We start from the raw sequence: 22,478 nt of genomic DNA on the forward strand, positions 1-22,478 counted from the left end.
CTCCCTGCTGAGCAGGTAGACAGATGTGGGGCTCCATCCCAGGACCCTGGGATCATGACCTGAGCCGAAGGCAGGCGTTTAACAGACTGAGCTACTCAGGTGCCATTGGGATGTCTCCAGAACAAGGCGATGGGGGCCAAAGCAGGAGTCCAGCAAGGAGGGCTTTGTAGAATATGCAGGCTGTGTGACCATGGCTAGGGTGGGACCAGAACAGCACAGAGGGGTGGAGGCCACTGCCCACTGATGACATCCTCCTTCCTCCGTTGTAGCCCTCCCAGGAGGCCAGGACCTAGGGCTAGCTTGCTGCTAGAAACCTGGAGGAAGGAGTTAAGAAGGCCAGGCTGATGAGCTGGAGACAGAGCTCTGTTTATCCAGGAAAAGAGGTCACACTAGGCATGGGAGGCCTCTGCCAGCTCCTCCCAGGACTGGGCTGGGGGAGCAAGCTGGAAAGGAAGCTGCTCCCCTGTGGGCTCCGGAACACCTGCGGCCTCTGGGAGGCGGTGAAGCACAGGTGAGGCCTGCGCTCTGGGAGTCCATTCGATCTGGTCGTGGGCTTGGACTCCCAGGCCCGCCGGCATAAGGTTGAGGCCCCGCGGGTGGGCGCAGGGGTGCGGCGGTGGCGGCGGCAGTGGTGGTGGAGCCTCCAGGAGCCGGCCCTGGGGGTGGCCGAGAATCAATGCCGCCTTTGTGCTCAGTGGTTTCCCAGGGAGAGGAGTGGAGAGAGGGAGTGGCGGCCCAACGGCCTCCTGTCCTGTCCGCCCTGCAGACTCCACAAGCGGCGGCAGGGCGGGGAGGCTGGGGCAGGCCAACCGGGGTTTGAGCTGGAGGGTAGTTTCTGACCCCCGAGAGGTACGTCTCCTTGGACTGGCCCTGGGTGCTCGCAGGACCTCAGCCAGGTGTGCAGTGAGTGTGCTTCTGGCCTGGAGCTGCTCAGAAAGGAGAGGGAGGAGTGGGAGCGGACAGGTGGGGCAGGGGCCAAAGGATGGCTCGGTCTGCAGAGGCCTGCTCTAGGCTGCCGCTGTGGCTGTGGGGAAGACAGGCCCAGGGGCACCCACAAGACCTTGGGAAAGAGTCTGAGTTCGAGATGGGGGCGGGGGGAGAAGATGAGCCTCCTGAGGGTCTCCCTGTCTCTTCAGGGCAGCGGGATGTACCAGCAGGGTTGGGGCTCTCAGTCACTGTTTGTGACCTGCAGATCTGATAATTCGAGAGTGTTCCTCCCTTCTCCTAATAGTAGCCTAGAGTTCTAGGGGGTGTGTTGGGCCTTCTAACTCTTTAGTGAGCGAGCATCCTTGGCACTGATGGCAGGGTCTGAGATCTCGGGTGTCTAAAGCCTGCACCCGGAAACGTGCCTGTCCCGTGCCCTCCTCCATTTCTCCGCAGACCCCCAGGCTTCGCCGCCCGCTACTTTTCCTTCTCTGTTGGGGTCCGTGCGCCGTGTGGGCCAGCATCAGCGCACCTCCCCCGGGCCTCTTCTGTCCTCCGCAGGCCTCCCCAGGGACGCTGGATCTGCGCCCTCTCGGTCCCGCGGCTTTCCGCGCCGCGCCGCCACCGCCCGCCGCATGTGGCTGTCGGAGAAGGCCGGCTACGGGCCGGGGCCGCGGTGGGCGCCGTGCGGCCTGCTCCCTGCGCGCCGAGCCCCGGGGCCGCCCGCCCGCGCCTGTCCCAACGTCCTCACCCCCGACCGCATCCCGCGGTTCTGCATCCCGCCTCGGCTCCCGGACGCCGGCGGTGCCGAGCCCCGGGCCGGGCGCGGCCTCCGCGCCGCCTGCTCGCTGCCGCACCTGGCGGGCCGCGAGGGCTGCCCCTTCCTGCCCGAGAGCCCGCACACGCGCCGGCGCGAGTCCCTGTTCCACCCGCCGCCGCCCGCCGCCGCCGCCGCCGCCGCCGCCGCCGCCGCCGCCGCGCGGCCCCCGCTGCACGTGTCCGCCCCGGACCTGCGCCTGTGCCGGGCCCCGTCGCCCGAGCCGTCGCACCCGCAGTCCCCGGGCGGGCCGCCGCTCTTCCACCCCGACGTCCTGTGCTGCCCCCTGCGGCCCGCCAAGGACAGCGTGCTGCGCCTCGGGCCCCGCGGCGGGCAGCTGCGGCTCTCGGCCGAGTACCAGGCCGGGCCCGGGCGGCTGCGCCTGCGCCTGGTGAGCGCCGAGGGCCTGCCCAGGTCGCGGGCCGGGCCCGGCGGCGGCGGCGGCGGCGGCGGCGGCTGCTGCGTGGTGCTGCGGCTGCGGCCGCGCGGCCGGCCCCGGGGCCAGCGGAGCCGCGTGGTCGGGCGCAGCGCCAACCCCATCTTCAACCAAGACTTCTTCTTCGACGGGCTGGGCCCGCGCGACCTGGCCTCCCGCAGCCTGCGGGCCGAGGTGCTGGACCGGGGCGCGGGCCTCCGCAAGGACGTGCTGCTGGGGGAGTGCGAGGCGCCGCTCGCGGCCCTGCTGCCCGCCCTGGGGGGCGGGGGGCGCTGCCTCGGCCCGGGGGCCGCGCCGGCGCCTGCCCATCTCAGCCTGTAGGCTGCCTCAAAGAGGTCTCCTCCAGGTGTGTGGGTTCGTTCCTTTCAGCTGCCCAGCCCATATTTATTTTTGCTAATAAAACGTATCTCCTGGGCAGGCTGGCTCCTCTTGTTGGCACCCCACGCTCAGATCTGCAGCCTCCTTTCCTCCCACTGCCCTGACTACACCAGGGACGGAAGAAGCTCATTCCCGGTATACGCTGAATGGGAGCAGCTCTCTAGCGCTGGTTCTCAAACTTGCATGAGCATTAGAATACTCGGCATCAGTAATCCTGTACCCCATCCCCAAGAGCTGCTGAAGCTCCTTTAATAGGTCGGGGGTTCTGGAGTCCCGGGATCGAGTCCCACGAGCCTGCTTCTCCCTCCTCCTGTGTCTCTGCCTCTGCCTCTCTCTCTCTCTCTCTCTCTTTCTATCATGAATAAATAAATAAATAAATCTTTTTAAAAAAATAGGTCGGGGGGGGGGGTTAGGTAGGTCCTAGGGCTTGGTCTCAAAGGGCCTCCAACCCTTCAGGGAGCTCTCTAATCACTGAGTCACTCCAGAAAAAGCTCAGTGACTGAAACCAACTTCCACCTCCCTCCGGGGATGGCGAGGGGGGGATGTCCTTGGGGCTTCACAGTGAAAATCAGCAGTCCCCTACTCATCCACCTCCCCACTTGTACCCACATCTCTCCTGAGGACAGATGAAATGTCTGTGTCTTGAAAGTGAGTCAGGAGATGTCAGCTCACGATGCTGAGTTTGGTGTCCTCTCTGTGCTACTCTCATGGGTGAAGCTGCAGCCGATACTCAGAGCAGCATTTGAAGACCAAATGATAGAGATAAAATGTCCCAGGGATTGAGGTGGGAGACGTCCTGAGTGTGAGAGTTCTTCTCATCAATGCCTGAAAAAGGCTGCCCCAGTGAGGAAGAGGAGGGTGGCAAAGGAGATGGATAAATGTAGGTCAGAATGCGTTCACCTCCTACCTGAAGGTCCCTGATGTCAGCAGTGATCTTCTCTCTCTCCCTCTCCACCTTCTTCAGAGTTGATTCCTGTTGGCTCGGGCCAGGCTTAGAGAAAGGAAGGAGAGAGAGAGAGGGAGGGACGGAGGGAGGGAGTGAGGGAAGGACGGAGTAGGGGGAGAGAGGAGGAGGAAAGCCCTGGGTGGACCAGCCCAACTTCTTTCCCCCTCTCGCTTGGGCCCTTTCTTAGTTTCCATGGTGCCCTGAACCAGGGATGAGCCTGCTGGATCCTGATAAACCCCAACAGGTGTAATGTAACACAACATACACTTACTTCCCTGTTCAGATGGCTGGGATGCCTTCTCCCTCCCCTGATTGGGACCCCCACCAGCCACCCCAGCCCTGGGCCAGGGCAACCTTGCTCCAGGTGGCCACCAGGTGGTAGCATTGACCAAACAATAATAAGTGCTAACAACTACAAGGATTAGCGCCCAGCAATTTGTCAACTTATTCTTCCCAGCAACTCCCAGGAGGGCTAAGTACTATTGTTATCCAATGTGATGTTGGACTTCATTCCTACAGTGAGGAGTGATGCTAAGATTCGAACCCAGAGGGTCTAGCTCCAGAGTCTGGGCTTCTTTTTTTAAGATTTTATTTATTGACTTGAGAGAGAGACAGAGACACAGACAGAGGGAGAAGCAGGCTCCCTGTGCTCCCTGTGGGGAGCCAGATGCAGGACTCAATGCCAGGACCCCGGAGTCATGACCTGAGCCAAGGCAGATGCTCAACCACTGAGCCACCCAGGAGTCCCCAGAGTCTGGGCTCTTAATCCCCTCACTATAATATCCCTAAATGCCAGCTGCCACCTCTCAACCAGGTCACTCTGGAAGGGGTCTCCTCCTTCCCTAGGATGACAGCGCTGCCATTTTTTCAGTCTGTGAAATCACCCATGGTTCTAGCCCTGTCCTCAATACTATCCTTCTACTTCAGCCCAAATCCACCCTTGCCCCCGTCACAACCTGGGGTAACTGGATCTGATGCCTATTCGAAAGTCCCCGGAAAGAAATGTAGAGGTCATTTAACTTTCATTCATGCATTCCCTACACAAGGTAGGGAGGCCCCACCGAGGTGCCAGGTAGTGATCAAAACAGACATAGGGGGATGCCTGGGTGGCTCAGTGGTTTGGCGCCTGCCTTTGGCCCAGGGCATGATCTTGGAGTCCCAGGATCAAGTCCCATGTCGGGCTTCCCACAGGGAGCCTGCTTCTCCCTCTGCCTGTGTCTCTGCCTCTTTCTCTCTGTGTGTCTCTCATGAATAAAAAAAAAAAAAAAAAAAACAGACACAGGGATCAGAGAAGTTACAAAATAAGTAAGTAAAATGTGTAAAAAAAAAAAAGTTATTTGGTAATATGTTGTAGAGAAAAAGAAAGCAGGGAGCAGCATAAGAAAGGGGAGTCAGATAAAGAGAAGGGAAGACTATAGGAATGGAAAGAGGGAGGGATGAACCAAAACATCCTTTTCAACCACAGGACTTTGTACCCCGGTCCCATACCTTACTTGGATTATCCCGGTAATCATCACCATCGCTCCAGAAGCTTGGTACCATTATTCCCATTTTACTGAGAGCTAGATCAGAGAGGTTAAGGAAACCTGCCTGGGAATGGCCTGGCTCCCCTGGATCCCCCACCCCACCCTGCTACTCCCAGGTGGGAATTCAAGGAGCAGTTTACTCAGTTCACAGCTGGGAGCTGTCCCCATGCGATGGAGGCCACAGTGTCCCAGTCCTGGAGGAACTTCCTGGCCAGCTAAGGCCAGGTAGTGCCCCAGGACAGATGAGGTCCTGGGAACCCATCCTGTGTGCACACTGCTATTCACAAGGCTTGCACAAGACCTGTTCACAGGACAATTTCTAGTGTCCCCTTTGCACTGATGTGGTCACTGAAGACTAAGAAATAGTAGGCTGTGTTCTTATCCAAGTCTTTTGCTCCAAAAATCAGAGCTGCTGCCTTTCAGCACTCCTTGCTGCGTCCAAGCCTAAGTGACAGGTGAGTGGTATGGGCAGGGTCACTATGGCAAGTTCAGGGCCAGGAGCTGGGGTCAAACTCCTACTGTTCCCTCCACCCACAGTGGCCTTTGTGACAGGAAGGGGGAGGGGTAGAGGCTGGGAGAGCTACATATGTTACAGAGCCTCCCTTGTGTTAATGGTTGAGGGAGGAGGAGGTACAGCCCCGTCCCTGGGTCACTCCCCTGGCTCAGATCTCCTCAGGCATGGACCTCTTAGAAAGGACCCAAGAAAAGTTGTCCTAATCATTGCATCAGGCTTCCTAGAGGGGGTGGCCCTTGAAGGATGGGGCTGGGGCAGTATGTGGCATGCAGGCTGCCCAAGCCCCACATAGTTCCACCTTCACACCACCAGGCCCTCCCTGGAAGTGCAGGCTTACACCGTGCTTTAAGTGGTTTCTGTGGTTTAAGGGGTGGGGAGGAAGGGAAAACAAGTTGGTGACTGCTCCCCAGTTCCAAGCCACCACCACCACCCTCTCCCCCTCCAGGCTGCTTGCCCCTGCATAGAGATTCCCCAGTCTGATAAGGGAACTTGGGCACATGGGGGGTGAAATGATTGTCTGATTCCTCTTCCTTGCCTAAGAATTGTAAGAATGAACTTGAGGAGGAAAAAAATCACTGCCCCACTTTGAAAGGACTGATTCTTCCAGAAAAGGGGCCGTGATTGGAGCAGGAGCGAGGAAGATTAGATATGAGGGGGGGACTTCCCAAAAGGATGACCATGGCACCTTCTGGCCCTAGGGAGAAAGAATCCCAGACACCCATGCTTGGGATGGGGAAGGGGTGGAGACCTAAGAATGTCCAGGAGGCATGTGATTTGGTGAGGCCCAGAGGCCAGGACCCTGTCTTCCAAAGCCCCTGTCACTTCCTCCTCGCCCTGCACAGTGGCACAATGACTTGGCTGGGAGAGGCAGCCCTACCTGTGGTGTCTGGGTGGGGGGCGGGGGCAGGACTGGCTGGCGCGGCAGGCCTCCACTCCGTGCCCACCACTAGGAGGTCAGAAAGGGCCCTGAGAGACCCGGAGTCACAGAGAAAGATAGGCTGAAGAGGAGAAAAGACAGAGAGGCACAGCAAACAGAACCATGGACAGGGAGGGGCTGGCTGGGAGAGACACAGAGAGAGGATCCCAAGCGGAAGCAAAGCCAACCATCAGGCTGGGAAGGGTAGAGCAGTACAGCATGACCCCAGTGCCCCACCCCCCAGCCCTGTCCCCCGCCTCCCCTGGCGCCCCTGTCCCTCTGCCTCTGGCTGGCCCTCCTTGTCTGCCAGAGGGTACTAGGTGGGGCAGAGCTTCAGAGAGCATGGACTGCCCAAGGGGTAGAGCCCCAGAACAGACCAGCATCCTGTTCTGTGCTGAGAAGTGTACCGAGATGCAGGGGGATAATGACAGGCACAGATATACACTGTCAGACTCTTGGCACAAGGAGGTCCCCAAAAGTGTCCACGCCACTCTTCCTCACTCCCTATCTCCTGACCTACCATCCTATGAGTTGGGAAGTCCTTCTCTACTTCTAATCTTCGTCCCTCAAGCTGCAGCCATTGGGAGACATGGGGAACCACCCTGGAGCAGAGGTGCTTATGGTAGCAGCCTGTGAAGCTCCAGGGTGGGGCAGGAGTGGAGGATGGTGAGGGGGAGGGCAGGAGAGGGCCGGGACAGCTGCCTGCCCTCTCCACGCCAGGTGCCACGTGCTGTGGTGTGGCTGGCTCCTGCTCTGCTGTTTACCAGCTGGGAGCGAGAGCAGGAGGTGGTGCCAGGGAGCCGCCCCACTGCATCTTGGCCCCTGGCCAGCCAGCCTGTTGGGTAACTAGGAGAGCCAGGCCCAGCTAATCAAACTCTGGACCAACGCTGTGCAGGAGAGAAGTGGCCTCCAGGACCCACACCAGCCCCATTCTGTCCTAAAGCCTTTGGCAGAGCCCTTCCTCAGTGCAGGCCCACCCAGTCCAGGGGCTCTACCTCCTCTCATGGTGCAGAGCAGCAGCTCTCCAGGCCTCTCCCCTCCTCTGCACCCCCATGCTCCTCCAGCCTGCCATGTGCCCCCAATAGACCAAGAGAATGTGGAGGCATCAGGAAGCCAGGGAATTGTAGGGAAGGGCAGCGAGGTGCAAGGGCCAAGCAGGCAGAGGCCTCAAGAAGCTGAGGGACTGTGGGATGAGTCTGACCGCATCCCAGAGAAGCAGCACATGCCTCACACACATACTGCTGCCCCCCAGGAGAAGCCATCCCCTCCCCATCTCCCCTGCTCTTGTCGCCTTTCTTGGTCAGGTAGAAAACACACCATTCCGAAGTCACAAACACCTGGCTTCAAATCACAGTGAAGCCACTTACTGTCCTTGGGTAAGTCCTTCGGCGAGTCAGTAACAACTTTGAGCATCATGTAGCTTATGGGGAAATCTGGAATGATGGTGGATGTTGGGAGGACTGAAGAAAACCACAGCTTTACATAAAGTGCCTGGCAAAGGGCCCAGCACACAGTAGGTGATCCATAAATGCTCCTCCCCTTGCCTTCACTTCTGGTGTGTCTCCTCGAGGCTCCAAACTCTGTTCCTCCAGTCTCTCCCCTTGTCCCTTCCCGCTGCCAGGCCACTCTGCCAGCCACTCCTTTCCCCTGCCTGCTGACGGGCCAGGTGCTCCCTCCCTGCTCCCTCCTCCCTCCCCTGGGCCCTGCTCCCTGCCCTCCTGGGCAGCCAGGGCAGCAAGGACGGCACCCAGGGAGCTGCCCCATGGACAGGGCCCCACAGAGACAGCACCGAGCCTCGCAGGGTAAGAGGCCCAGGGCTCTGCAGGCAGGTGGCAAGAACTTGCCTGGAGGTTCAGAGGAGAGAGAGAGATTGAAAGAGTCTGGTCAAAAAAGCAAGGAGGAGAAGGAGGAGGAGGACGATGATGAGACAAAGAAGGAAGAGAGAGATGGGTTGGCAGGGGATATAGGCCAGTCTTGATGGAAACAAGGAGAAGCAGGAGGAGGGGCTCAGGCAGCAGCAGAGGAGGAGATGGTGGAAAGTGTGGGGGAGAAGCAGGAAACACGTGGAGGGGAAAGACAGGGAGCAGTGGAGAGGGAAGAGACAGGTGTGGGGCGGTAGGGGGTGTGTGAAGAGCAGAGCAGGAAGGGTCAGAGTGGGGCAGGCCCTCCACAGCGTGAGTGCCCCCTGAGAGGAGGTGGTGACCCTCCTTGGGTCAGTGGGCCGAGGGCAGCAGGGGCTGGAAGGCTGGCCTCTCCACCTTCTGCTCCTTCCAGGGAGGAATCTGGCCTGTCTTGAGGGGTGACAGGCAAGAGGGGTGGGGGAGGAAGGAACCACACCCTGTCAGCTGCCCATGCCCACTGGCCCAGGAGCATGGGGTTTCATTTCTGCAGAGAATGCGGGGCACCAGCCTGGGGACAGTGAGGGGCAAGGGGCCAGGCAGTCCTCGGGCCTCCCGTGGTCTAACAGAGACCCTCACAGGAGCAGGATCCACAGCCACATGCTTGGTCTGCCATGAGCACCAAGGAGAGTGCCGGCAGCTCAGCCACCTGGTGGAGGAGGACATCCACTGCCCCACAAGGCAGCTGCCCAGGGAGCACCCTACCCCAGGACTGCTCTGAGGGGCAAGGCTGGAGGCCAGAGAGAGGGTGCCACGTCAGGGAGGAAGCTGGGTGGGGCTGGTCAGGATCAGGGGGAGTGGGAGGGGCCGGTGGAGCCACTCCTTCTCCAGGCAGGGATGGGGCAGGGATCATCATCGCAGATTCAGAGGTTAGGGAGACTACAGGGGGCACAAGGCAGGCCTGCAGGCTTTGCTGGGACAAAAGGCTGGCCTCGTGCTCTATGAGGTGCTGCTGCGTGGTTGTAGGAAACAGACCAAGGTCTGGCAGGGGAAGCCTCTTCCCAGGGGCTCCCTTGGTAGGTGTTCAGTAAATGCTATAAATGAATGACCACCCACCTTACCCGCCTGCCACCGCCACTGCCATGGCATCTTAGCTGAGGCTTTTCCCTCAGCAACTGCCCCTCGGACGTATGTGCATCCCTGCCCACCCCACATCAACCCACCTGGGCCCTCTACTGCCCACTCTCTACCTGGGCCGTAGGAAGGGGTTCCCTCCCCCGCAGGCTGGTGAGCCAGGGGAGCAGCGGGAAGGCAGAGTGGGGTCTATGCTCACAGCTCTTCCTCCTCTGCCTCCAGGCAGCCTCGTCCCCTTACTCTCAACCTGCACACCTCTGGCAGTCCCAGGTGCTTTGGGGCACTAATAAACAAACAAGAGACTTAAGTCCCACAAGGATGTAAGTGGCGCAGAATGTTTGTGGTGCATCTCTAATGGGCCAGCCCCTATGGATGGCTCTGGGGGTACACAATCAAGAGGGCAGGCGGCTTCCCAGCTAGCAGGAGAGCCCCACGTTGTGAATCATGACACAATGACAGCAGTTACGGGACAACATGGCTCTAGTGTCGGGAAAGCAAACACCCGGTGCTGAGTGTCAGCACGAGGCCCAGAGGGGGGGTGGGGACATGCAGCTTCTGCAGTCGGAAGCTCGAGGGACAAGGGCAAGTTGGCTTTACCCTGAGCATGGTGTCAGGAAAGGGCATTCGGGGAAGGACGAGCTTGGGGACTGCCGGAGGTAGTAAGAAGCCTAGTGCTTCTGAGGACCTGCAGGGCAGAGAATGAAGACAGGGCTGCTGTAGCAGATGGTCTCGCCTTCTGCTCAGACACCAGGTTCTGGAGGAAGGAGTAGGGTAGGATAGGGCCTATGACAGGGTGGAGGGTGTCTCCCAGGGCCCACCATCTTCAATTTTTGGCCCCAACTGCTCTCTTCTCTTTCCAGAGCTGCTGGCTGCCAAGAAGACCCACACCTGTGAGTAGAAGATTGGGGCAGCACCTGGCGCTGGGTGTGGAGAGACAGCTTAGAAGTCAGGGGGCTCCAGGGGACATGTGCAGAGGTGGCAATGAGGGAAGCAAGGAAGATGGGGAGCCCAGAGGGGAAGAGATGAAGAAACCTCAAGATCAGGGCTATAGGAGAGGAGGAGGAAGCCTGCCTGCAGAGAGGGAGACACCAGGAGAGGAGAATTAGGAAAGGGATGGGCGGCAGAAAGAGAGGAGGGTGCTGGACGGAGGCACAGGAGCTGGCAGCAGGGAGGAGAGAGACAGGGGCAGCCTCAGGGACTCAGAGAGCCTGCACCACTAGGCTTTGTGGCAGCTGAGCCACGTTTGGTGTTCGTCTTGGTGGTTAACACATCCTGAAGTGTGAACAAGCCAAGCTGTGCAGAGCTGGAGAGCAGGAAAGCTTTCACCTCTGTAGGAAACATGACACACAGGAACACTCCAAGCCCTGAAAGACTGAGGCTACAGCATGTGGGAAGGAGGCTAGAGCTCAGGAAGGACTTCCCAACAGATACTGGCAAATATGCATCCTCCTGTGGACCTCTCAGCACATCAGATCTACCCACCCCCCTGGTTTGTGGGAGAAGCTACTCTCCCAGAAAATGCAGCCACTCCACCTCAGTCCCAAAGCTTCTATCACATCAGGGCCATGCATGCCCTTAGCGGCCTGAGGGTGCTCTGGGGGAAGGCCTCCAGAAGCATATGTCCCTGAATCAGTGAGGACCATTCTGGGGCAAGAGAGACCACCTGCATTTCTCCATGGCCTTCCCTTGGGTTACCTCCCAGTTCCTTCTGAGAGCTCACTGACCCTGCTCTGGCTTCCAAGATTGCTTAGAGCCTCCCTGTTCTAAGCGGAGAAATCTCGGAGGCAACAGCATCCCCTGGTCCCTAGGCTGGGCAGACAGGAGCTGGGGGGCCATCCAGGATGTTTCATCCTCCTGGCTGGAAGGTTGCTTTGCTCAGCATAATCCTGATCAGTGCCTCGCCTGCCCCTAGCCACAGGGCCCCACGGAAATGCTGAGCAGGGCCCTGTGAGGAAAGCAGGTCAAGGAGTGACGTGCTCGGGCTCGTGAGCTGGGGGATGGGAGCCAGGGACCATATGTGGGTGGGGGGGAGAAGGGGGAAACCATGGCCAAGGCTACACCCCTTTCCTCCTTCCCAGCCCACCGGTCCCATGCAACCATGCCCCACCTCATCCCAGGATGTTCTGTGAGGAACCGGGGTGACAGCCCCTCCCCCAGTCCACTGCCAGGTCCTGCGCGCCAGAGGCAGGCCAGTGGGAAAGGCCTGTAGCAGACCAAGGAGCTGCTCAAGGCCTGGCAAGATCAGAGACCTCTTAGGAAGTTTGGTGCAGAGAATCTGGGAGGGACTAACTCCCCCAGGCTGGGAGGCTCAGAAAAACAGGTTCCAAACTGAGACAACCCCAAGAAGGGAGGAACTCAGGAGGGACCCCCAGACCAAGAGAGGGCCTAGCTACTGGAGGGCCCCGAAGAGGGAACCCCCAGACTGAGGGAGCCCATGGAGCAGATAAGAGGCTGAGACAGCCCCTCAGAAGGACCCCCAGGCCAAGAAACTGTAGACTCACATGCCAGAAGACCTCCCAAGCTAAGACACCGTCAAGAGCAGATGTGAACCAGAGAAACCCTCCCCTTCCTTAGGTGGGATTTGGGGCCAGACTGCCTGAATTCAAATCCTAAACCCACCACACACAGCTATGTGTGACCTTGGGCAAGTAATTTAACCTCTCCATGTCTCTCACTCTCTTCATCTTTGAAATGGGAATAATGGTACCTACCCCATAAAGTATTTTGTGAGTATTAGATAATCCACATAAAACCATAAGAAGTGTTTCTGGCACAAAGTAAACATTATTATTACCACCACCACCACCACCACCATCATCATCATTGTCATTATCATCATCATCTGCATTCTGATTTCAGTAGTTTTGCTCTTGAGGAAATGTCTGACAGACTAACCCTTCTTGCAGTCAGTGGGTATTTGTCTGATGATGATTCCTGCTGCTATTATCATTTGTTCCCTGGCCTGAGGCATACACCACGTCTGTAGGGAGGGCAGAAGCACGGTGGGCAGCCTCCCAGACTACACCTCACTGGGCAGCTGTTGGCAGTCCACAGGGTCTCAGGTGGCACAGCCACTGCCCCCAGGGCAGACATCCTGTGACTTACCTCCAGAAACATCCCTGTCCCTGCAGTCAGTCACCTGGCAGAGGGTCAGGTTCAGGTCCTCGGTGGGAGGGGGAGTGAGAACATGGCCAGGCTCCTGTGAGCTCCACTCTGGTTCCCCAGCCAGAACTACCTCTGGCGGGTGGAAACAGCTCTTACCACGCGTGGCTGTCGCATGTGGTTTTGGAAGTTTCCAACGCCCCCCTGCAATGGCTGCCCCACCCCTCACACCCTGCCCCAGGCCCAGATTGGCCACGTGGGGAGCCTGTCATCCTACTTGCTGCACCCCAGAGGGGGTGGGGATGCAGTGGGGGGGGTTGTCACTCGGCCACCTGTGTGGTGTGGCTTAAACCCCCCCCACCCCAGCCCAGAAGAACTGGAGATTGCTGGGTGCAGAGCTGCGGGCTGGAGCTCCACAGAAAGGGCCTCACCCCCAACCCAGCTGCCATCTGTGCCCCCGCCCCGGACCACCCCTGGCTGAGGACAGAGAGCTGGGGCTGTGAAGCCTGAGGCCCAGTCATGAGAAGTAAGTGAATGGGCCACCTGGGAACCGGGAAGCCTGGATGGGATGCCAGTGTCAGGCCTGGGCCTCTGGAACTGAACAGTGTGAGCAACGCTGAGTGCTCTTTCCTCCTGGCAGGGTGTGTCCCAGTCCAGGCCAAGGTCTGTTGGGATGGGTGCAATTGCTGGAGGCTTGCTCCCTAGGCAGTTTTCTCAGAGCAGGGGGAGATGGGGGCTGTGGAAGATGCCTCTGTCAGGAGTGCTGGAGAGGAGCTGCAGGAGTAGCCGAGGTGCTCTGCCTTTCGTCTAACAAGGACTGAGCCCCAGTGCGACCAGCGCTTCACCCCAGGTCACACAGCCGCAGCAGAGGGAGGCTGGTAACTGACAGGCACCGTCCCGACTCCCCCTGCAGCGTCCCACCCACCCCTAGTGCCTCCAGCCTGTCCCAAAGTGGGTGAGAGAGGAGCCAGAGGGGTCACTGTACCCCGAAGCTACAGGACAGGGAGGGGAAAGCCAGATTGTCAGGTGGAGAGGGTTAGAAGTCTGTGTGTCTGTGTGTGTCCCCAGGTTCAGTCACCCATTCAATGAGATGGATATGGCAGGGGAGACGGGAGCAGAAAGCCTTTGGCTTCAGCCCCTTCCTGGAGTGGAGCTGTGGGCCAACAGCTAGTGGGTAGATGTCTGGGGCCCCCATGCCTCCTAGCAGAGCAAGGCTGGGTAAATCAGACAATCCTTGTGTGCATGTAAGGAAAGCTAGAGAAGCTCTCGGAGCAGAGAGCAAATGAGGAATAGGAAGCCCACGTCCCTGTGGCCTGAGGCCTGAGGCAGCCCCAGCCTCAACCTGGGGTCTTCCCACAAACCACAGAAGGGAGGCCATATTGGGTCCTGGAAAGACCCATAGGCTGAGAGTCTAGAGACCAGGTTCTGGTGCCAACTCTGTTACTGACTGGCCACGTAGCCTTAGGCAAGTCACTGGGCCCTGGTCTCCTCATCAGCGAAACAAGAGAGCTGAACTTAAAAACAAAACCAGCTTTGGAGAGGCTCCCAGTTCTGAGGACCCAAGACCAAGGTGAGAGCTCTGGTCCCCGAGGTGAGCTTCCCAAAGCTAGTGAAGGTGTTTCAACTCTCCCAGGACAGTTGGAGAAGAGGCCATAGAAAAGAGCGAGCTTGGGACAGAGATCCCATAGCAGGTATATGAGCTGCAGTGGGCCAGGAGGGGTAAAGAGAAGAGCCAAAGACTTCCACAGGAAGAGAGAGAGGCCTTTTGGAGCTTCCGTTTCCTTCCAGCTTCAAATGTTAAGAGACCAGTCTTCCCAGAAATGCCCCCCAGTCAGCAAATCCACCCTGGCAAGCAAGGATTGAGCATGCTTCAGAGGTTGGCAGGAGAGCAGGAGTCCCTCCTGAATGAGGAAGCCACTAGGCAGCTCTATATGATATCCCTCCAACAGCTCCATCCAGGCTGGTAGTAGGAGAGAGGGCCCTTCTATGTGGGGGTAGATGCCACTGGTCCTTCTTGCTTAGACATCTCTCAGTATCTCACAGTCCCAGCTTACCTGGCTCCCTCCCCCCCAACACATACCTAGTGAGTCCTAGCCACCTCCACGCCCTCTGACCATAGCCAGGGAGAGCCCGTACACCAGGGGCTGGGGACTGTGACACCCCAGAGACCAAGGGGCAGACACACAAGGAGCAGAAACAGACCAGGAAATAAAGAGGTGTAGAGGTCAAACCCAAAGGACAGATTTATGAAATACTTGGGGAAAGAATGATGTCCCGATGGGCTATAAATGGAGAAATACCAGGAAATACCACCCAAACATGATGAAGCCCGAGACAGAGCTGGAGCACCGAAGATAGAGAGGCATAGAGACACAGAGGTTTTGGAGGGAGGGGGCTAGGCAGTAGAAGGGAGGGGGCGCCGCGTACTGAGTACTGATCGAGGGTAGGAAGTCAGAGAGTGGGAGTTCATGGGGGTTCTGAAAGGATGGCACAGCTCCCTGCCATGGTGACCTGCTGCTAAGTAAAGAGGAAATGTCCATTAGCCAAACAGACTCCCAGCCAGCCAGAGAGACGGCGGCCCTAGTCATCTCTCTCTAAGGACACGGCCAGTGTGGAGCCAAGAGGTGTGAGGCTCCAGCTCTGGGTATGGATGGTGAGGTAGGGGGAAGAGGGGGGGGGTGGCGGGCAGGTGTGAGGTCCCATGCCTGTCTTTGCTGTGCCCTGGTCTTTCCAAGGCTGCTCATGATAATGAGAAGTGGTGGGCCAGGAAGAAGTCCGGGTCCCCCAGGTGCCACAGCTCTCATCCTGAGAGCCCAGGGCCACCTGAAGCCTTTACAAAGGACCCCCTCCTTCCTTGCACCACCCTGAAACCTATGCCTTTCCCCCTCCTCCCATTCCTAACAGGAACCACCCCCCTCCACCTCCCAGCCTAAGGTACTAGAAGCTGGAGCATCCCAGCCTGTCCCAGCACAGGGAAGCCTGGGCATTGGGTTCCACCCTCCCAGGGGCTCCCTCCCCTCCCCTGCCTCTGCCCCTGACTCAAACAGGGAACAGGGACTTTCCCACGCTGAGAGCCCTGTAAGGAAGGCAGCCCTGGGGTCTCCTCTTATCCTCCCTGGCTAGTCCTTTCTGAGATCTAATCTCTACTCCTCCTGCGCCTGCAGTGCTGTCCTGGGACTCTGGGCTCAGAACAGATGGGCATGTCTATTTGAGGGGAGGGACAGTTACAGGGCAGGGCCTCAGACCCAGAGCCAGTGTCCCTGGGTTCTGCATCTCCCAGGATGGCAGACCCTTCTGGAAAAGGAGACCCAACCCTGGAGGCAGGGAAGCCACTGACTGTGACTTGGGGCTCCCACTCCTCAGAGCTTCCTCCTGGTGATTCATCCCCTCCCCACCATTCACCGGTTGTTTTCACTCAATTCTTTTGTTTCCCCTCCTTTCTCCAGTCCCAGACTGCGGGGGTGGCGGGGGCACCAGGAGGGGTTTCAGGTGGCTGGCTGTCTTTGGTGGCTTTTCAGAACCCCAGACTCTCCCTCGCCCACCTGAGTTTTAGCGTCAATACTTTCTCAGCCCTAGGATCTGGGTGTATCAGCAAAACATCCTTGCCCTGACTTGGGAGGAGTGTTCACCAGGTAGAGAACTGCTCCTCTCCTGGCACTCCACCCCCAGTCCTCCCCCTCCTGCTCCCCTGGGCTGCCACCCACCGCGTGGTTTCCAGCTTTGCAGAAGCTGCGGGAAGGAGAGCTAAGAAAGGAGGGAGGCTGTTGACAGGCTGGGGTACACAGGGGACCCCTGGCCAGAGCTGTGGTCTCTGTGCAGGTGGGGGTGGGGGGAGCCGAGCTAAGAAAAGAGATGCATCCCTCTTTCCCATTCACCCATTCATTTCTGCAGAGGCCTACTAAGATGTGTGAAAGCCAGTCCACACTCCCAAAGGAGCTCAGTTAGGTGAGGAGGGCTGTTCTACCTTGGCCTTGGAAGCCTGCCCCAAGACCTGAGTAGAGGCAGGAGGAGGTGGGCACCACAGAAGAAGACCCGGGACAGAGGGAACCATGTGTCTGTGGGTCTTTACACTGGATATGAGTCCTGGCTTTAGTTCCATGGGTGGGGCGGAGGGGGGGGTGTCTTCTCTGAATTCTGTTCCCACCCCACCTCACACTTCTCTGAATTCTGTTCCCACCCCACCTCCACACTTCACACTTTACCCCTGCAGCCAATAACATTGGCCCCATCCCATTTCCTTGATGCACTTGGGCATCTCATTCTTACAGGGTGTATAGCTTACTAGTTGGAGAACTGGGCTCTCGAGTTACAGAGACCTGGGTTCAAATGCCAGATATGCCACTTTGGACTGTGTAACCTTAGTCGAGCGCCTTACTCCCTCCTGGACCACTTTCTCATCTGTAAAATGGGCACAATACAAGTAATACCTACTTCTCAGGGTTGTCGTAATCATTCATAAAACATATATCCAAAGCCTGGCACAGAGTAAGAATTCAGCCAAGGCTTACGTCTGTTATTACTATCCCCCCTTATTCACTGACCATGGGAGAAAAGGAGAGAGAAGGAGAAGAGAAGGCAGGCTCAGCTGGAGGCTGACAAAGCACCAGGAGGGGATAAGGACCCTCTGGCTCCTCTGACTCCATCCACTCTCCAGCAGGGCTAGGGAAGTTTCTGGGGTTGCGGGGAGAGACCCCCCTAGGCTAGAGCCCCTCCTTTGCTCCTACCACTTCCTCTCTGAGGTATAGGGCACCTGGATGGGGCCCAGGGCTGGCTTCCTAAGGGGGCACAGGGCCAGGTTCTGGATGCATTCAGAGAGCGCTATCAATGAATCTCACAGCTGTGGGAAGGGCGAGGTTAGAGGGATTGGAGGGAGGGGAAGGCAGACCATCTCCTCTCTGCCTCTCCCGTATTTCCACACAGAGGAGATGCACATAACAAGCTCCCTGAGGATACTTCAAGTCTCTGAAGGATCCAGAAGAGGTTCGTTTTCTTTTCCCAGTACCGTATCATAATGAAGCTTTAGAGGTCTCACAGGCTGAGGAGAAGACACAAGAATGGGCTGAGGAAAGGATGGCCAACCCCACCCCCGAGGAGCAGTGCCTGGCACAAAAATGTCACAAGGGACTAAACTCTTGCTCCTTAAAAATGTAGGCTGAGGACCAGCAAGCTTGGGCATCAACTGGAGTTTGTCCAAATGCAGAATCTGGGCCCTCAGACCTGAGGAGGGACCAGCTCACAAAATTTCCACAAGCCCCTTGGCTGATCTTGTTTGAAATGCAAAGTGCTAGAGCCCTGCAGTCATTAGATGCCTTGGGAGCTTTCAAAGCACATAGGCACTCCTGTCTCCTGGGAGGATTTCCTTTGATGGGCCTGGAGAGAGCAGCAGCTAGGTACAAAGCCCTTCCTGAAGCAGCGGGGGGGGGGGGGGGGGGGGGGGGGGGGGGGGGGGCTGCAGGGGCTGGCCTAGAAGGGCCTGACCTTTGCTTGGTTGAGTTCCTGGCACTGTCAGGCCCTTAGATGGTAAGTTCCTGGCAGGCCAGGCTCCAGGGCAACAGTTTGAGTAATCCTGTGATTACTCAGCTCCCCCTCCCCAATCTGGGTTCCCATCACCTGCAGCTTCAGGCAGGAGCTTAGGGGTAGGTTGAAGGTGAGGGATCCGAGGTGTTTTTCAGCTCCTGCTCACCCCACTGCCACCTCTGCCAGCCCTTCCCGTTCTCTCCCCTCCCCGCCTCCACAGTCACACTCATGTACACCGGTACTTTCTCTTTGAGGTTTCAGGCAGATGGCATTGAAAGGGGTACAGGTGGCAGGGGAAGGAGGTAGCAGTGGGAGCTGAGGGCCTGATGCTGCAGACAGGGCCAGGGGCAGGGCGTTGGCGCTGGGACATCACTGTGGGTTTTCCTGTGTTTCTGCACCTGTCTCTCCATCTTGGGGTCTAAGTCTCTGTTGTCTGCCAAACCTCTTGGTCTCTTTAGCTCGGAGGCTACAGTGTCTGGCACTCCTACCTCAGAACGTCTGACTCTGTTTCTGTCTCACCTGTGTACCTCTGTCTTGGGACTATGGTTAGGGAACACTGAAAGGTGGCTGGACTGGTGGCTGGGGTCCAAACGTCAGCGCCCTCCCCCCCCCCAACAAGCACAGGTATTTGTGAGGGGGGTCCAAGGCTGGCCACATCATCCCATGAGAAGAGCAAGGTCTTGGTTACAGCATTGTAAGGTTCCTCAGGCTGGGACCAGCAGTGGGTCAGGGAGACATGTGTCTGGGTCACCTGTGTGGTTGGCGCGCGCACACACACATACACGCACACGGATGTGGCTCTGGGAGAAGGGAAGAGGCAGGGAGGCCTGTGGTTGACTGCTGGGCTGGAGTCCGAGTTCCCACTGTGGCTTGGCCTAATCTCCCCTCTGCTTACTTTTTTGGGTGACCCACGTTGGTTTCTCCCCTCTCTGGGCTGAGGGTTCCTGTGAAGAGAGGTTCGAGCTGTTGGAGGGGAAGGTGTGGAGACAAGCACAGACTGTACAGGGCACAAGTGCTTCTTTTGGGCCTCGGGTACCCACTGTGTGTCTTTACCTTCAGCTCTGCTCTATGGTAACAGGTGCACATAGAGTTTGCCTCTTAAACACAGTGCTTTCCACAGGTAATATTGTCATGCCTACCGTCCTACCTACAAACATCGCATGGACAAACAATGTTATTTTTTATCCTCATGTCACTGACAAGGGATCCTAGGCCTAGGGAATCTAAATGACTTGACATGCAGGTGCCTCCAAATTTTCTGCCTCATTTCCAGCTACCAATCCCCTCTTGTTCTCTCTTCCCTTCCATGCATTCCAATCTGCTCATTTACTGGAAAGGATCTGAAAGGCTCACTTGCCATCTGTCCCCAATGATCACAGCCTCCTGGGTGGGTGCTGGGCAGGCAAGTGAGGGTTGGGACAGGGGAGAGAACGGACTCCTCATGGAAGAGTTTCAGATACCCATGGGCCCTGTCCCCCATGAGGAGGCAGCTGCTTACACTGGGTCAGCTCAAAGCCAGCTTGAGGGGACAACAGTTTCAAGAGGAGAGAAATGAAATTTCAGAGGGTGGTGGGCAAGCCACAGTCCCTCTCCCCACCTCCCATCAGAAGGCCCTCCAGATGACCACAGTCCAGGCCTGGGCCAGGCATGGGCCATGCACTCATGGGAACACAGGCCTGCCCTATAGGCCCTCAGGGTGGGACATGGATGGGGGCACGTCAGACCTAGTCAGGGCTATATTCCTAGACCACCTTTCTGGCCCACTCCACCCCAGCCTCCCCGCTCAAAGGGGAGGCCACGGGGCCCCAATGGCAGAGAAGAGACCCCCTACCCCCTTGGGATGGGTGAAGACCTCCAACACAGTGGGAATCCCCACTCCCCTTCAAAGTTGAGCTGGGAAGGGGCCAAACGCTGGTCCCTGAACCTCAGAGGTTCAGGGGCATTGACAGGGACAGGGAAAGTAGAGGAGAATCTGGAGCCCTGGGAGGCCACAGTGAGCTCAGTGGGCAGCAGGCATCCTACTGGCCAATGAGCAAACACGAACACACGAACAGCCAGGCGTGCCTGCTGGCTCAGGCAAATGTGCCCACTGACTCACAGTCACATGGCCTTCCATGTGTACGCATGCCTTAACATGCCCACTGATGTATGTACCCCCAAAGCTGTGTACACTGAACAGCATGATGGAAAGCAAGGGAGCTAGGATGTAAACCCCTCTCTGGGGCAAACTAGCTGCATGAATCTGGACCAACAACCTTACCTCATCTGTCTATTCCTTCACTTGGAAAGGAAAAAAATTGAATGAGATGGTCTCTAACCTCAGCCAAAGCTAACATTCATGATTTGTGCATACGACTGGACCCAGAGGGCCTTGTACACACATGAACATACACACTCTCATGTGTCGATGCACACAGAGCTGCCCACGCGCCACGCCAGGGCCAGGGGCCTGGGCGCCCTGGTTCGGTCTCTCCCTGGATCGCCAGCATCTGACAATCTGACAGACATGGCTTGTTGAGTGCTCTCCTGGGCTCCACCTTACTTCTCCTGCCCTCTCTGGGCCCCACCCTGTGGACCCGATCCCTGCCTGGCGGGTGCCTGAGGCTTCACAGGCTGGCTGAGGATGGCTGGCATCTCTAGGCAGTCCCCAGGTGCCTCCTGCCTTGGTGCACCACATCCCCCCACCCCCATGCCTCACCCACTGCCCTCAGGAGCAGAGCCTGGTGGGGGAGGGTAGCGTAGAGGAAGCCCCTTGGGCGGGAAGCAGGTGTTGTAAGAACTCCTGGCTCCTCAGGCAGAAGGGAGGCAACTGGAGGTTTTCAACTTAAAGGGCTGAGCAGGTGGTCTCTCTGCAGCCGCCTCATCTGCCTCTGCAGAGCTGACACAGCTCCTGGCTACCCTGTGAAACCCAAAAGCAGCCTCCTTGGACCCCTGGCTGAGCAGCATTCGGCACTTCACTTCTTCCATTTTGCAAGAGGGGAAGAACAACCCTGAGTGGGGTGGGGGAAGCACCAAGTCCCACCGTGTCCCTGTGTCTACAGCCCAGGACATGGGGGCCGAGGCAGGGAAGGTTCCTGGGATGACTCCTGTTCTTTCTCTCTTCCAGCGCAAATCGAAGTGATTCCTTGCAAAATCTGTGGAGACAAGTCATCTGGGATCCACTACGGGGTGATCACCTGTGAGGGATGCAAGGTGAGCCTGTGCACACATGCACGCACAACCGAGTATCTTCCAGCATGAGGAGAGGGGGCTCTGTGGCCTCTGCTCTGACTCCAGGGACAGTCTCCTGAGGCGGCTAGGGAGCAGCTTAAGAGTGCCCTACATAGGAGGGCCTGTCTTAACCTGGGGACATGATTGCCTGGCAAAATGTAATCGTGCTAAGAAAGGGGAGGAGAGAAAACTGGTTGTCGGACCTGGGGAAGCTAGGGCCAGAGCCTGGGCAGGGAGCACTGGGGACGGAACTGGGCCTGGCCAGGACTGCAGCCCAGGTCTCTGCCTGCCTCCCCCAGGGTTTCTTCCGCCGGAGCCAGCAGTGTAACGTGGTCTACTCCTGCACCCGCCAGCAGAACTGCCCCATCGACCGCACCAGCCGAAATCGATGTCAACACTGCCGCCTGCAGAAATGCCTGGCACTGGGCATGTCCCGAGATGGTGAGGCCACACAGGCAGCCCCTGGGGGTCTCTCTGGAGTCTCTAGGGCAGACATCACCCTGTAGACACGTCCTTCTGTGGGGCACGGGCTGGCCAAGCACCAGAGGTCTTTGTGGTCCCCCGCCCTCCTTTCCCCAACATCCCAGACTCCTCATCTTCTTCTTTCTGGGATGGATTCTCCTCACCCCCTTTGCCTGTGGCCCACACACCATCCAGCGGCCACATCCTGCCTCCTGCTCCATGGCTCCAATACCAGCTCCATCTTCCTGATCTCCTATCCCCGTGCTACAACATGACACAGTGGCTAGGAACGGAGCCAGAATCAGCCCGAGAACCACCTGGAAGGCATGAGGGTAGGGAGGGCGGCTGCTGTTCCTAGTGCCTCTCTCCTGGGTCCTCGCCCTCTGCCTCCACGAAGCCCCCCATCACCACCACAGAGGGAGCCCAGGGCGGGGCTGGGGGAGGCATGAGGTGATGAGGAGCCAGAAAGAGGCTGTCAGCACTTTTCAGCGCCCAAAATAACAAAGTGAAAGGAAACACGCAGGGGTGCAAAGGGGCAGGCGGGGCGAGGGGCTGTACCCCCACACCTGGGAGGGGTGGGGGGAGTGAAAAGGCAGGAAAGAAAGAGCAGAAGAGGATGTTCAGAAACAAGCCGCGGAGCCTGGGTTGGGCTGTGGTGAGTATCTAGGTCACCAGGGAGCCTGCAGGCCTGACCACAGGGAGACCTGTGTTCTCAGCTCTCCTCTTCCTCCGACCCTCCTAGAGGGCGAGGTGACCCC

General features: G+C 58.1%; 2 protein-coding genes and 1 long non-coding RNA gene across 4 annotated transcripts in view; 2 read left to right on the plus strand and 1 right to left on the minus strand.

Moving 5' to 3' along the window:
• Nucleotides 1-12,891, minus strand: LOC121491395. Of its 2 annotated transcripts, none has more exons than XR_005987953.1 (3): nucleotides 12,535-12,891; nucleotides 3,463-3,546; nucleotides 1-314 (listed from the first exon to the last, which is right to left on the minus strand). It is a non-coding gene; the product is annotated as an uncharacterized LOC121491395 (long non-coding RNA). The 2 variants fall into 2 exon arrangements; XR_005987954.1 differs by lacking the exon at nucleotides 12,535-12,891 and adding an exon at nucleotides 7,825-8,007.
• On the plus strand, nucleotides 737-2,498 carry C2CD4D (C2 calcium dependent domain containing 4D). Its single transcript, XM_041756255.1, has one exon. It carries the CDS (start codon nucleotides 1,560-1,562, stop codon nucleotides 2,496-2,498), a length of 939 nt encoding a protein of 312 aa, XP_041612189.1. The 5' UTR covers nucleotides 737-1,559.
• RORC (RAR related orphan receptor C) overlaps nucleotides 8,175-22,478 on the plus strand; it is a 21,205-nt gene continuing 6,901 nt past the window's right edge. Inside the window, exons 1-4 of the mRNA XM_041756253.1 lie at nucleotides 8,175-8,259; nucleotides 10,290-10,319; nucleotides 21,155-21,240; nucleotides 21,558-21,699. Coding sequence (XP_041612187.1) covers nucleotides 8,220-8,259; nucleotides 10,290-10,319; nucleotides 21,155-21,240; nucleotides 21,558-21,699 — 298 coding nt within the window. The 5' untranslated portion in view covers nucleotides 8,175-8,219. The remainder of the gene's footprint in view (nucleotides 8,260-10,289; nucleotides 10,320-21,154; nucleotides 21,241-21,557; nucleotides 21,700-22,478) is intronic.

This window comes from Vulpes lagopus, chromosome 5 (assembly GCF_018345385.1).
Source record: "Vulpes lagopus strain Blue_001 chromosome 5, ASM1834538v1, whole genome shotgun sequence".
Classification (NCBI taxonomy): domain Eukaryota; kingdom Metazoa; phylum Chordata; class Mammalia; order Carnivora; family Canidae; genus Vulpes; species Vulpes lagopus.